The 13960-nt window shown below is 40.9% G+C and overlaps 1 protein-coding gene across 2 annotated transcripts; it reads right to left on the bottom strand.

Moving 5' to 3' along the window:
- Nucleotides 1-8519: 8519 nt before the first annotated feature.
- LOC125724071 (epigen-like) lies at nucleotides 8520-13228 on the bottom strand. 2 transcript variants are annotated; one of them, XM_049001026.1, is made up of 5 exons: nucleotides 13079-13228; nucleotides 11859-11975; nucleotides 10673-10790; nucleotides 10116-10268; nucleotides 8520-9216 (listed from the first exon to the last, which is right to left on the bottom strand). In XM_049001026.1, the coding sequence occupies exons 1-5, from the start codon at nucleotides 13110-13112 to the stop codon at nucleotides 9162-9164; spliced, it is 477 nt and encodes a 158-aa protein (XP_048856983.1). In that variant the 5' UTR covers nucleotides 13113-13228; the 3' UTR covers nucleotides 8520-9161. The 2 variants fall into 2 exon arrangements, with proteins under 2 accessions (XP_048856983.1, XP_048856991.1); XM_049001034.1 differs by having other exon boundaries at nucleotides 11859-11972; nucleotides 13079-13196.
- Nucleotides 13229-13960: the final 732 nt, after the last annotated feature.

Raw genomic sequence — 13960 nt, 5'->3', positions numbered from 1 at the left:
TTTCTTTTAACACTACATGAAAAAATCTCAGCAACTCATTGGTCCATTTTATAAGTTCCCAGAATTAGAGATTTTGTGCTTTTTCCAAGGGGTATTGAGCAGCCCCTTGTGGATAACAGACAACAAAACATCACTATCCATCAAAAACAATCTGCTTTTATTAGAAAATTACTGTAACGGTGCCATAGAGTGAAAATCTGACTGAAAACTTGGAGTTTGATATATGGAAATGACATAACATGAATCTCAAGCATGAATCTCAAGCTTTCTGTCTGGAGTTCTTGATAAAATCATTTGTTGTCTCAGATGAAAGAAAAAAATCATTGTTCTTGTTACAATGCTGAAAACAAAGTTATGATTATGTTACTGTTATGCTAGGCTTAGGTGGCACTATTACAGTTGCATGTGACAGATTGGTTCTTTGTGAACCGTCACAGTGCCTCACTGTAAACCCACCAATCAGAGCAGAGCTTATTCACATATTAATGAGCCCACCAAATAAATCAAAACAGCCCATTTCATTCCAGGGCCAAATTATAGGGTTGTTAGTGGGCCTGTAAAACCAGTTTTGTACATTTTCTGACCAAGCAAACTTCACATACCTTTTATGTAGACTCCAGAGAACAAGTTGAAGAAAAAAAAATCCATTCTATGCCACCTTTAATGGCCTGCTACACCTGTATATTCTAGAAATGTGTTTTGGCAGTATTAGTGCACAGATAACATAGAACATAAATTAAGAAAAATAAACGAATAGGTAAAAAAATGGAATAGAATGAAATTGATTTGAATACGGAAAGGCTTAAAATACTGATTAGAACCAGATTCCCAAATATATAGATATTAATTGTGTTTTGCATTGAGTATAGATGTGCACACATGGCAGCATCAAATTTGCAGAAAGTTCATAAATTTGCTGTTTATGTGTGGGCAGAAGTCTAGGTAGTGTAAATATTTCAGGAATGAACTAAAGACTGACCAATATTGTTGTAAATAGAAAAAATCTGTTTAAGAAGCATGTTGATTTGATATTCCTTGAATGTTTGCCAGAAGATAATCTTTAGAACAGATGGTTATTAATTTTATTACATTTTATTAATTCCATTAATAAATCTAGTCTTGGGAATATGGACCATTTAAAACAACAGCAAAGTACAGAAGTACAATTAAAAGCCCCAAAAATACCAAAGGTCAAAAAACAAATTATAGTGACAGCTGAAATACACCACCCCATCCAAAATTCTATCCCGGGGGCATTAAACCTTCCTAACAGAACGTCAAATTCCAAAATTCACCTACAAAATTTCTCCTCCATAGGTCCCTGTACCCCAGAAGCTAAAGCTCTGGAGGAACCACCCACTATAGGGGAGAATAACATGATGAATGGGCAACGGAAGGGATACAATGCCACAGTTGATAAGCCCAAGCTGAGCCCTCCCCTCAAAAAGTATATACAGGGACCCGACACACAACATCACACTCACTAGGTTTGAAATCTCCCACATCCTCCACGACATCAGAGGAAGATTTTAAGGACCTTGTGAAAGTAAAAACTCGGAGACCACACAGACATCCTAATATGGACAAGAAAACTGTAGAGTGGTAACTGAAGGTCCATAAGCCGATCATCTTTATCGGAGATTCCAACCTATGTACTATCCCTCAGATCACAAATCCAAAATACAGGTAGACAGCTTTCCTGGGGCAAATTTTCGTCATATTGCCACTGTCCTCCAAAAATTACCTCCACAGCTGCAAGTACAAAAAGTTGTCCTCTCAGTAGGTCTTAACACCCGAGAACAACAACCTTATACTATGGCAATAAAACAACTGCAGAGCCTTTGGAGATTAGCTGAAACTACCTTCCCAAATGCTTTAATCTCCACCCCTATCTTTCACTATTCAGATCTCCTACCCATAGAACAACAATACAATTCAAGAATAAATAATGAATACATTGACTCCAATGGCCTCCCACTATTGGAACTCAAAAGAATTCTCCGCAAAGTAGATCCGAGGGATTTAATCCACTGGACTAGGGATATAACAATCCAGATTTTTGGTTTCTGGTGTCAGCGGATAAACTACTGAGGTTGGAGATGTGTGAACCTAGTACACACCAACAGGGAAATATTTTCAACTTATCCAAAATATTTATACTTACAACAGGTCGAAAAGGACCTTCTGGAAAAGGGACTTACCTTTATCCCTACACCTAAAAATTTAGATGAAGAGGAATTAGCCAGGGAAGTGCACTACTATAACAGGAAATGTAAAATAATGGTTTACTTTAACTATACACAATAAGACAATAGAATACCGTTTATAAAACCCTCCATGTGGGAACCTAAAATAATTCAGACTTCAAAAAATATTCAGAGTTTAATCCAAACCCCTAACTGCTGACTTTTGTTTGACCCTAACCCTTAATTAGGGCCCTGGCAAAAAATATACCTATATAATACGGCTTCTCTAGAAGACAAGACTGAACTTCCCATTATTTAAGCTGGATTCCCTATACTTCGAGGTTAGGGATCATAGTACCACTTCTTCACCACATGAGGTCACTGTTGACCACGAACAAAATTACTACAATAAAATGCAGTATTCCTACCTTCACTACATAGGATCCTTACATTTTCTGGCTAAGCAAATCCGTGATTCGACTTAGACATCCTGGCTTATGGTATGCTCCTTAACAAATCCATCGTTATCCTTATAAAATCTGGCTTAGGGTTAGCCTCTTGAGGAAATCCGTAATATTACTTAGAATATTGGGACGAAAACTCCTAAATTTAGCTTATGATATCTGGCCAATGATATCTTCTGAGGAAATCCGATTAGGGAATTGGGAAAATAGCAATCCAAAATATGACTTAGGGGATCCTGGTACGCCCTTGCTTGCCTTGGATGGGGCACCGGCGGGTCCTGGGGCTCCAGTCCGGCTGTCACCTGCGGGTCCCTCTCCGAAGCCTCGTCGTCCTGCCTCAGTCCCGCCGCCGACGCCTCGTCGGTCGCCTACAGGTCCCCTCACTCCGGCGCGTTGGAAGACGTCGCCTTGGCCGGCTGTGGCATTGCCGTCGCCTGCTGCAGCTCCCCCTCTTTACTTGCCTTCACCAGTGTCCCCTTCAGCTCCTTCATCGCCTCCCCTGGCGCCCCCTCCGACTTCCTCCTCGTCCCCTTCGCCTGTCCCTCGCCCTGCTTCCTCAGCCCCTCTGAGGTCCCCTCCTACTCTGGCCTCCCGGTCACCTGCGGCCACTTTGGCTGCTACCCGTCGCCCGCTGGGGCTTCCGGAGTGCGCGCCTTTGGGGGGTGGGTTCTGTCACACCCGGCTCTGCCACGCACCCCTGATTATCCACATGTGCTTCCCTAATCGTGCCCAGCTGTATCCTGTTGTTTTGCCCTGTCTTTGTTCTATATCAGTCCACGTCTTGCCCTGCTTGTTGTCCCTCATTGATGTTAGTAACGTAGTGATGTCTTGTGCTTCCCGTAGCAATATCGCCCCTAATAAATCCCCACTTTTCCCACCCCCTTTGCCTCCCTGCTTCGTCCTTCCCTGCCTCCTTCTTGCCAGGCTGCCCATCATCGCCCGCAAAACCTGACACTTAGATACCCTGGGGGTAAATATTAACTATGGAATCTCATAATTATTTTCTGGATCTCAGGGCAGTTTTCTCATCTTTAGGACCCTCACCCGGCCGACAGCACAATAACATAATGGCATTGCACAACGTAATTTTTACGTAAACATTGAATTTGTGTTTTAATAGTCCTTATGTAATTTAATGTTGAATTTACGTGATATCTACGTAGTTTTTGTGGATTTTGTCTGAGATAGTTAGAAATTACGTATCATAAATGGTGAAATTGAGGACCATAGTCATTATGTAAATAAATTTAATTTGTGGATTACTAGTGTTTATGTAAATGAAATGTGATCCTCTGGATTTAAAATGAGAAATTTAGTAATTCTGTAATTTCATTATGATTCTCTGGCTTACCGTCTTGAGCACCCTCAGGTGGTGAAAAAAAATTAATTGCGGGTCCTAACCTCGATTTACGCCAATTTCGGATTTGCACTGTGATACGATGGATGGGGCTTAATTTTGTATATCCAGACATCAAAATGTGTTTTTATGACAGTTCTCTTCCCCCGTTGGATAGGAACCCACAGTTTACCATGCTTTAGTAGCATATTTCCTACTTTCCAACAACCTGTTCATTCACACTAAGGCTCCAAATTAGGGTTAGCAAAGTGAGGCTAGGATTAGGGCTAGAAAAAGTATGGCATATCCAGACATCAGCATGTGTTTTTATGACAGTTCTGCCCCCCCGTAGGATAGTAAACCACAGTTTAGCATGCTTTAGTAGCATATTTTCTACTTTCCAGCAGCCAATTATGGAACACCGTCGAGGTGAAAACCCTGAGACAGAATATGTCTTCACATGCCAGTTTTTCACCTCAAGAGAAGGATAAAGTTTGCATTTTGTGTGTAGTGGATTGGAAATCATGGGGGAGGCCCTGGAAATGCACAGGCACTGGTGAAGGAAGATGCACAGGATTAGGCTATGTGGAACCTTTGCTCTGACTTAATGGCGGACTATGTAAACCCCTATTCCCTTTAGAACTGGATGCATCTAAAAACTGTGTTATACGAACGTTCCATGTATTTATTTATATTTTCATGTATCCATGTATTATCTGTGGCAGATTTGGAACAGCATGTAGTTGAATAGATAATGGGTTTACTACACGTGGTGGAATTGTTGTTGCTGGATGTGTTTTATATAATTGATATGTGTGCGTTCTGGAAGTGTGTATTATATTTAGATGTGTATTTTATTAAACATTGGTTTAACTGCTTGACTGATCGAGATCCCTTCCTTAGCAGTGGAGAAAAATTGTGCTAGTGACATATTTTTCGGTACATTAAAGCCAAGAATACTGAAATTTAAGAAATTCAAGAATACTATAATATGTACTATTTTTGTAGTAATTTGCCTAACTAAAAGTTCACTTAATGTACTTTCAGGTAAAACTTCAGTATAGTTCCTTGAAAATACACAGAATATAACTAAAACACACACACACACACAGTTTTCCTTAATGCAGCATTACTGTAATCATTTCCATGTCAGGGCACATGCAAATTATCCAATCACACACGCACACACAGAAAATTGAACCTAATATACGGATCTTTATATTCAGAGAACGCTGAAATTCCACCAGATAGGATTTGCTGAAATGTATATGTTTTCACTACCACTCCACCACAGCACTTGTGTAAATGTAACATAAGTATACTGTGGGGTTAAGTCATTGAAATACAAATCATCTAAAGTTTAAGTAGACTTGATGAACAATAATCTTGATACTGGGACCAAGTCGTCAAAGAAGAAGTGTGTGGGTACAAACCGGCAAGTCTATACACTCTTGAGGAAAATGTTCAATTTTGAATGGATGTCAATATTGATATTTGTGGACAGGACTCTTATTGATTCCATCTGTATCCTTTTACAATTTATGGTTGTTTCTACAGACTCTTCATAATGTTAACAATGTTGTAGAATATAGAAGTTGAATATCTTGTTGATCTTAAAATCTGAAAATGCACACTCAGTGACAAAAAAGTTAAACACCCAGATGTTGTGGAAATGAAATGAATCTGTATGTGCTGAAAGGTCATGTGACTGTATCTCAATGATTATAATATCAGATTAAACAGACAACAGAGTTGGTAGCATGGGCACACTATCCCCCCCCCCCTTCGAGATCCTTCAAATTGGCACTGGGTCAGAGTTGATGCCCGAGCTGGTCCCACACGTTTGTTTGGAGAAAGATTGAGGCTGGCCACGGGAGGACCTCAACAAGACGCAGGCAGCTCATAGACAAATGTGCCCAGTGTAGACAGGCATTGTCTTGTTGAAGGGTCCTGTATTAGGAGGGGTAAGACATGTATTTGCAGGATGTCACTGATGTAGTGCTGTTCTGTCAGGGTCTCCGAATCACTACCAGAGATGACCTGAAGTCATACCCTATGACTCCCCACACCATGATGTCATACCCTATGACTCCTCACACCATGATGTCATACCCTATGACTCCCCACACCATGATGTCATACCCTATGACTCCCCACACCATGATGTCATACCCTATGACTCCCCACACCATGATGCCAGGAGTAACACCGGTATATCTCTCCACAGCATTGGCAGGATTAGTCCTCTCCCCTCGGCACCACCATACGTGCACATGAAGGCGGTAATGCAGAACATGGTATATCGCCAGTCATCATCAGTCCATGCCTCCTACTTACGGCACCACTCCAAACGCAGGTATCTGGCGCAGGCGCTGGTATTAAAGGCAGCCTACGCATGGGACGGTGACCCCGTAGTCCGGTCGATACCAGTCATCGAGATGACACAGGGTGTTGTACGGAGTCCAACAGCTGTGTCTGGATGGCAGACGCAGATGTGATGGAGTTCCATAATCCCTGGTGCACAATACGATGATCCTTCCTTGTTGTGGTCTGTCTTGAGTGACCGGAACATTCACAACATGTGTGGGTGCCCTCACATTCCCATTGGTTCTAACATCGGGTGACTGACATCTGCATGCCCCACATACTGGGCAATTGCACAATACGGTCACTCGGCCTCAGGCAAACCCACAATGCGACCCCGAAACTCCGTCAAGTGCTGGTAATGCCGCCTAATGCATCTACTAGGTATCCTCTGTGTCTGGTGACAAGACCTGCTAGCTCCTTGGAAATCAAATCATTTACATACTCCTCACTGATCCGCACATGTACCAAATTACATCCAAATCGGACCATTAGTTCCGGCAAAGCATTACTTTTTTTTTGTCACATAGTATAAAATTTTAAAATTTATTTAAAAACATTTGGTCCCCACAATGTAATATACATATAATACACATACACACACACGCACACATCTTTGTATTCACATTATTGTGGTATTACTGATCAATTTTTGGTGAATTGCTGTTCCAAGTGGTTTATGTAAGGATGAGATCCGCCCGACTCGAAGCATGGTATAAGTGAATAAACGCACTTCAAGAAGTGCATTACGTACACTGTTAGGCGTACGGAGGCAGAGGCCCCGTGGTGCTTGAAGGAACACATAAGGATGTATGGAAATCATGGGTGGAAAAGTAGCTATATAGCAAATGCAACGGGGATTATTTTCCTGCAGCATCATTCATCTTTAATCATTTTTTAATCTTGTAATACTCAGTTTCACACTTCAAACAAGTAATTTTGTTGCACAGTTAACAAAAGGTATCACATCACATCATTTCTTGGAGGGGAAAATATCTAAAATAAAAGGAAGCAATTAGGCAAAGGTGTGTCTTGGGCAGGTTGTAATACAAGTCATCCCCTCCCTCTTTTTTACAGGAGTTTTAATTGCTCATGTATCCCTGTCCTTCTTTGAAGTGAAGAAATCACCCTGTGCTGTTTTCAGACTTTCAACATCAGTCCATCCATTTCCTTAATAGCTGCTTACCCAATGTAGGGTAGCGGAGGGCCTGCAGCCTGTCCGAGGAAGCTGGTAATGACAAGCATTACATTTAAACATTCTTACATTCATTATTATCAGTATTGATGGTAATTTTATTTTATATTCAATTATTTGGGCACAGTGGTTAGCACTATTGCCTCACACCTCTGTGGCTGGGGTTCAAGTCTCTGCCCTAGCTGTGTGTGTGTGTGGAGTTTGCATGTTCTCCCTGTGTCGTGGTAGTGAGCTTGGAGCCCCAAGGAGCACAGAGCAAGACGTGGTTAACATCCTGGAGGGGATGAATACTGTTTTCTCTAAATTATTCTTTTCTTGATAAAATATATGTCATGTTTAGTTTCATGTAACAACACACAGCAGGAATCATTTGGATCGGATATCTGAAAATGTCTCAGTAGTGCTTCACAACTGAATTATGTGATCATTTTCCAGCAGTATTTTGTTACATTGGCTTGATCAACATTTTGCATTTTGTTTTTGTTGTATTTTGTCTTGGAACCATGTGGTTCACTACTTAATAAACTAGATTTGTAGTTTGTTCTAGGAAAAGCTGTTGTATTCTTTTACTAAAATATGATGCATTATTGCTGAACTGGTATTAGAAACAAGAAAACAGAAGGTTGCAAACAGTACCACACCTAAAGGGAAAAAGTGCGACTGTCTTACACCATGATCCCAAGAAAAGTGGTTGGTGAATGAAGCTAGTCTGGATTTGTATCTGAAATATAAGCCCAGGATTTCCGTGGTGAAGCAGGTTTCTTACTAAAAAGCCAAGTAAGATTTAAGAGTCTGGATCACAGCATGAGAATAACATTTTTGAAATACCACATGGAAAAACTCTTAGAAATTCATTGGTCCATTTTATGAACTCTGAATCCCAGCATTAGGCATTTTGATGTTTTTCTGAGTGGTGTTGAGCAGCCTCTTGTGGATAACAACAGAACAACACTATTAAATGAAACCACAATGCGTTTTTCATTTTGAGAAAATTTATTAGAAAAATTGTTAAATATATACTTTACACATACCTTAATAAATTATTCATTTAAAATAAATATCCTTACATACTTTTTGCTTTTATTTACATGGTAATTATTTCTTTATGGTCACAAACCAAAGGCCTGAACCTAAGCTCAACCTTTGGAAAAGAGGATGATGAAGGTGTCAGAATGATGATGATGAAGATTATGGATGGTAAACATGGATCAACCATTTAGTCTCAAATTGTCTGAAGATGCTTAAATATTGCTTCCTGGTTTAGCTTGGTATTTTTCCTAGTCCCTAAACCCTTTTTCTACCCTAAAACATTTTTCTGTAAACAAAATAAAGAATGACACACTGATAAAATATAGGAAATGGCAGGTTATGTAGGCATGAAATCAGGCCTTGTGAAACAAGTCAAATCATAAATATTACAGCAAATATACTGTTACAGTATGATTTGCTGAAATTGGTTGGATTATCATAGACTGAGATAAGGCTTGCTAACGTGCATTGGGTAAATTATCCCCAAAAAAATATGGATCCTAGGATTGTTGTTAAAACTACTTGCAATCTATGAAAACTGTGATGGAGAGGAATCCACAATGTCTTCCTCCGCGCCCCTTGGGTCTTCAGACTGCACGTTCAGGTCGACAAATTTGATATGGCTGATTTGTATTTCTGCACCTGAAAAAATCAGTGGGTTATTGGGGGTGCCAACAAATTTTAATGTTTCCTGCTATGCGTGACCACATCTGTGGCGTGCGCTGTGAGCTTTCCAGATCCAGAGTTAACTTGCTAGAACTGAGTCAACAGAACTTAATTGCGGCAATCGGCGTTGAATGGTACTCGGACGGTGGTTATCAATTTGGTAGGTTGACTCAGGGTTGTCTCTGCATTTGTAGTAAAGGGACTGTGTCAGCTTTGTAGAATAGTGATGTAAACTAAAAGCTGGCCTTTAATAGGTAGGAGGTCGGTAATATCCACACAGCTTGGTAATATTTATCGTTAGTATCCCACCCTCTGGCAAGATGCCATAAAGGGACCAGTACCACATATACCTATCAGGATAAAAACATTTAATTTTAATCTATTTGTACTGGATTGGAAAGAATATCAGCGGTATCACCCTTCCCAACTATTTAGTCAAAGGGCGACTCTTATATAGGGTACATTTTTGGTGAATGGGATCTTTATATATACAGGTTTTTGGTGAAAGGGTAGGGCTTAAGAAAAAAAACAGGAGTTAAAATGTCTTGGAGCAGGTTAGGGAACCAGCATAAGTTACCCTGGCAAAATACCCCTTTAGAAAGTGAGCTATGATACATAATACCCAAAATTTGGAAGCTTCAAGAAACTTCTAAAGCTAATCCTGTGAACCCCGCTTTGTAACACACCCCTCTGGTCTGCTGCCTCTCAGTAGCTGCTAAAAGCAAGGGGAAAACTTTGGGATAATCTTACTTTTAGCCACACAAGAGTGACTCTAAATAGGGTTCACCAACACAAAAACAGCTGGCGCATCTGCCCAATAGGAGTCCAATGCATATAGCACACTTCAGTGATTAAAAATTAAGCTGGCCCCATACCTTTTCTTCATGCAGCAGTAGATGGCGCCAGCAAGGCAGCAGAGCAGCACAGCAACACCAGCCCCGATGGCAATAAGTGCCTCTGGGTTTTCCTGGCTATGCGAGTTCATCAGAATGTGTTGACATCTCACTCCTGTGAAATTTGGCGGACACCTGGGAACCAAGCCCACAAGTGTTAGTCACTTCGTCAAACACACTTGTTTGTTCAACTTGATGTGAAATATGTTTCAGTGGGTTTTCACCTTAACCGTTCAGTTTTTATCTTGCTCTGAGATGGAATCATGGTAGTTAGGTTGTTTTGCATGGGACTAAAGTGTAGGTCACTTCTGAACTGTACTGATAGTATACTCGAATCAAATCAAATCAAATTTCATGTTTTGTGGAGCAAATTATTTTGCAATTTGAATGTGCCCCATTATGGAATGAGTTATTTGACTGCAGATCAACCAGCACATGCAAAGGCAAACAGATGAATCTACAGTTCTGAGCTGGTTGGTGCATTGATGTAATTGAATGTAGTTGGGATACATTAAGATGGGACTGCCGCCTGCTCTTACGTGCAGCTGGGGGTGTTGAGCTCAGGGTCATAGCCGCAGACACCATTCACACAGAAATTCTCCTTCTCACCAGTGCATGGACTCATCACCTTCAGGACACGGGGAAGTTCCACACTTCCTGTGCGAGTAGCCAAACAACACAGCAGGCATGTTAAACACACTGGTCACGTTTCCAAGGCTTAGAACACAAAAAAAGCTACATAGACTCTATTATATAAATAGGTGGTGTGTCGCTTATAAACTCTAATTTGAGGGAAATACAAAGACAGTTTAACTTGTGGTAGGGAAATATGCATGGGTGGAGTTTGAGGGGGCAGCGGGGGCAATGCCGCCCCAAGTCACTTGAGTTGAAATTGCGATTAAATGGAAAGATCAGCATCTGCATAAGAGATGGTAAGATCCACCCTTAAAGGCCTAAGCTAGACTAAGACTATATGGCCAGAAATATATTTTGTCAAACAATATCCCCACAAATGTTTTTTGACTAACTTTGTCAAAGAGTTACTAGTAATTTCCCTAACTTTGTATGGATAACCTTTAGGGACTGCAAAGTAAACAGATAAGTGAAGGTTGTTGAGGTGATAAGCTCTACCTTCTCGTGTGTAATAGAAAGCTTACGAAAATCTGCTGGGACTGACATCATCACACATGAACGAGTGCAATGACAGCAATGTGTGAGCAAGACTGTAAATACAGTGAGCATGTGGTTTTACACCACTGGATATGTGTCAGTGATGCTACGCTAATCGTGTGCGAATATCTCAGGAGCAGATTGAGCGCAGTCACGCTCAGCTACTGCTTCTGAGAGCAGTGCCCCACTTTGTGGTGGGGAATTCATAGACACAGCAGGTCCAGCCCAGCCTATCCCTGCTCTTGCAGGTCCCTCCGGACCTCCTAGTGTGTCGGTATTTGCCATGGCGTAATTCGCGGGAGTGTTACGTAGTGACCACAAGACTGTAGAAAATGTGTCCTAGTCATTAAGAGGGATTTCCTTTAGCTCAGCTCAAACTACATCCTGACAGGACAGTCATAGGTCTGCCACACACTATTTACAGTGAAAAGCAGGGAGAATCTCACTTTATGATGTCACTGACACAAAAGGGTCAGAGTGACAAAAATAGGTTTTTGACAAACCGTCCATAACGAAAACAGTGGCACACACGCTGGAATGCACAGTAAAACCGACCTGTTCCATTAGGTGTATGGGACCCGTCAGTAGGCACGCTGGGCGCTGTGGTTCCAGTAGGCTCTACATCTGCTCCCACGAAGGCGACAAGCACCAAGGTTGTCAGCGCCAATACTGCTGTACGCATAAAAAGCGCAAAAACAAGCATGAACACGTGCCGACATTGCTGCAATTAGTGAACTATGCTATGAACTCAGTAACGAATAGCCGAGCATATTTTTTCACATTGTCAAGAGAACAACTAGGACACAATTGCAGTCAGTAGGAAAGTATTCATTATCTATAATCAAAGGTACTGAAATCTTTCCCTTTGTCTCGGAAATGAGAATGGCCCCTGGCTAAGGTGTGCCAGTATCAATTACTCTGACTGAATAAATTCTTTGCAATTATGAAACCTGAATGTTGCTTGTTAGTCCGAATTGTTCAATCACAACTAACGTAATGTCATTGATTATTTAAGTTAGATTCTCTCTCTTATGGGGAATTTACCTGTTTGCAGTTACCTCCTGAAAACATTTCAGTTGTTTTACTTCTACCTGTTGCTACCTGAGGTTGCAGTAGCTTTTCCTGGCCTTGTTCAACTCGTTTACTTAAGGTGTTGATATTCTTCGTTATGCATGCATTACTTTTTGAGGACGTATTTTTAAGAGGTATTTAGAAGGACTCCGAAATATCTATCTAGTGAACACTGCAGATTATCTTCTGATGTAAGATAATGGTATATTTCTTACTTGGCAGGTGAAATGCTGAATGTATGTTAATTAACCGGAACACCTGGTAGTATAGCATGTGTTTATGTTTTCGAAACTTTTTAAGAACGTAAAAATGCTCGCATTTCACTGGGTGGGAAGATGACCCAGAGGCTTAAAACAGAATGCTAGATAATTTTTAAATCTCTTGGATTAACTTATAAAAATAGTTATAGTTGGCTTCCAGCTGAAATAATAATCAAAGGGAATTGCCTAGAGTGCTTTCCTGTGTCACTTGTAATTGCTGATGACTACACTGGATATGTTATGTGTACATTACTGTTCATATATCTACCAGTGCATTATGAGCTCTCTGTGATTAATACAATAACTTCTAAAAAAAAAGTGTAGCCCACTAAAATCAATAATGGGTTCAATTAAAATTAATACAGTAATATTTAACGGTCTACGTTAACGAGTCCAGGAATCTGTCAAAGAGCTTCTCTTTTCAAAGGGCAGGGGCCCACTTACCTCTGTCTGTATGAGTCCTTGTGTCCTGTGGCATAGCTGCTGCTGTCCGCTAGCTCTGCTTGTCTCCTTCCCTGTGGGATCGTCTGCTGGGCTGACGGCGAACTGCCGCTAAGGTTTTATACCATCCTGGCTGCACCGGTAGCCATGAGTCACGGTTCACCAGCCAGTCAACAAGTGCGTCGAATGCGGCAGACCAGCCAATGAAAATACAGAATTTCAAAGTTGGCACCTCACACAGACTAGTTGCAAATTTATTTGTTTTACGTATTTAATCCGACGCCTCCTTATCTCCTTGCATGCATTATTTGCCTGTTTCATGACATCACTTCCTACCTCTGTACATTCTCTGTACAAGCACAGACAACTGACAGACTTGTGTGGTGAGAACAGGTATTGACCTTAAGGCATGAATAGCATACATCTATAAAGCATTGGCCTTGGTTTTTTAAAACATCCAATCACAAACTGAGTTCTCTTTTTCCTGAGGGTATGACTCTTCTTCTCCTAACACTTACACATAGCTTACAAAGTCAGAATAACACTGGAAGTGTAGATGAGATGATAATGGGTGTCCCTCAAGCCCAATGAGCACAACAGAGAAAACGTCCTACGCCCTTCATTCTTAACTCTCCGGTAACTGCCATTCCAGTTTCATGTTTGTTTTATGTGGGAAATATGGAGGCTACTCAAGAGTGATTCTCCATTTTCTTCAGACATTACAAACCCAGGCCTATTCAACTTTGCGGCTGAAATCAAGCAATTCTCATTTCCAATGTATGTTCTTATGTGAAGAAGTGTTTAAGGTTACTTTACCTGGCATTTCAGCAGTACAGTCCAAACATAGGGAAATAAAGACCTATACTCTAATTTCCATGTACTGTA

The sequence above is a fragment of the Brienomyrus brachyistius genome, chromosome 2 (assembly GCF_023856365.1).
Source record: "Brienomyrus brachyistius isolate T26 chromosome 2, BBRACH_0.4, whole genome shotgun sequence".
Taxonomy (NCBI): Eukaryota; Metazoa; Chordata; class Actinopteri; order Osteoglossiformes; family Mormyridae; genus Brienomyrus; species Brienomyrus brachyistius.
The sequence above is the reverse complement of the archived record's forward strand: the minus strand, read 5'-3'. Positions and strand labels throughout refer to the sequence as shown.

Excerpts from the sequence above, each read along its gene's own strand:
- LOC125724071 (XM_049001026.1), bottom strand. The coding sequence starts at position 13,112 with ATGCCACAGGACACAAGGACTCATACAGACAGAG. Across the intron at positions 11,976-13,078 it reads AAGGACTCATACAGACAGAG|CAGTATTGGCGCTGACAACC; the intron begins GTAAGTGGGCCC and ends TTATGCGTACAG. Across the intron at positions 9,217-10,115 it reads TACTGCTGCATGAAGAAAAG|GTGCAGAAATACAAATCAGC; the intron begins GTATGGGGCCAG and ends TGATTTTTTCAG.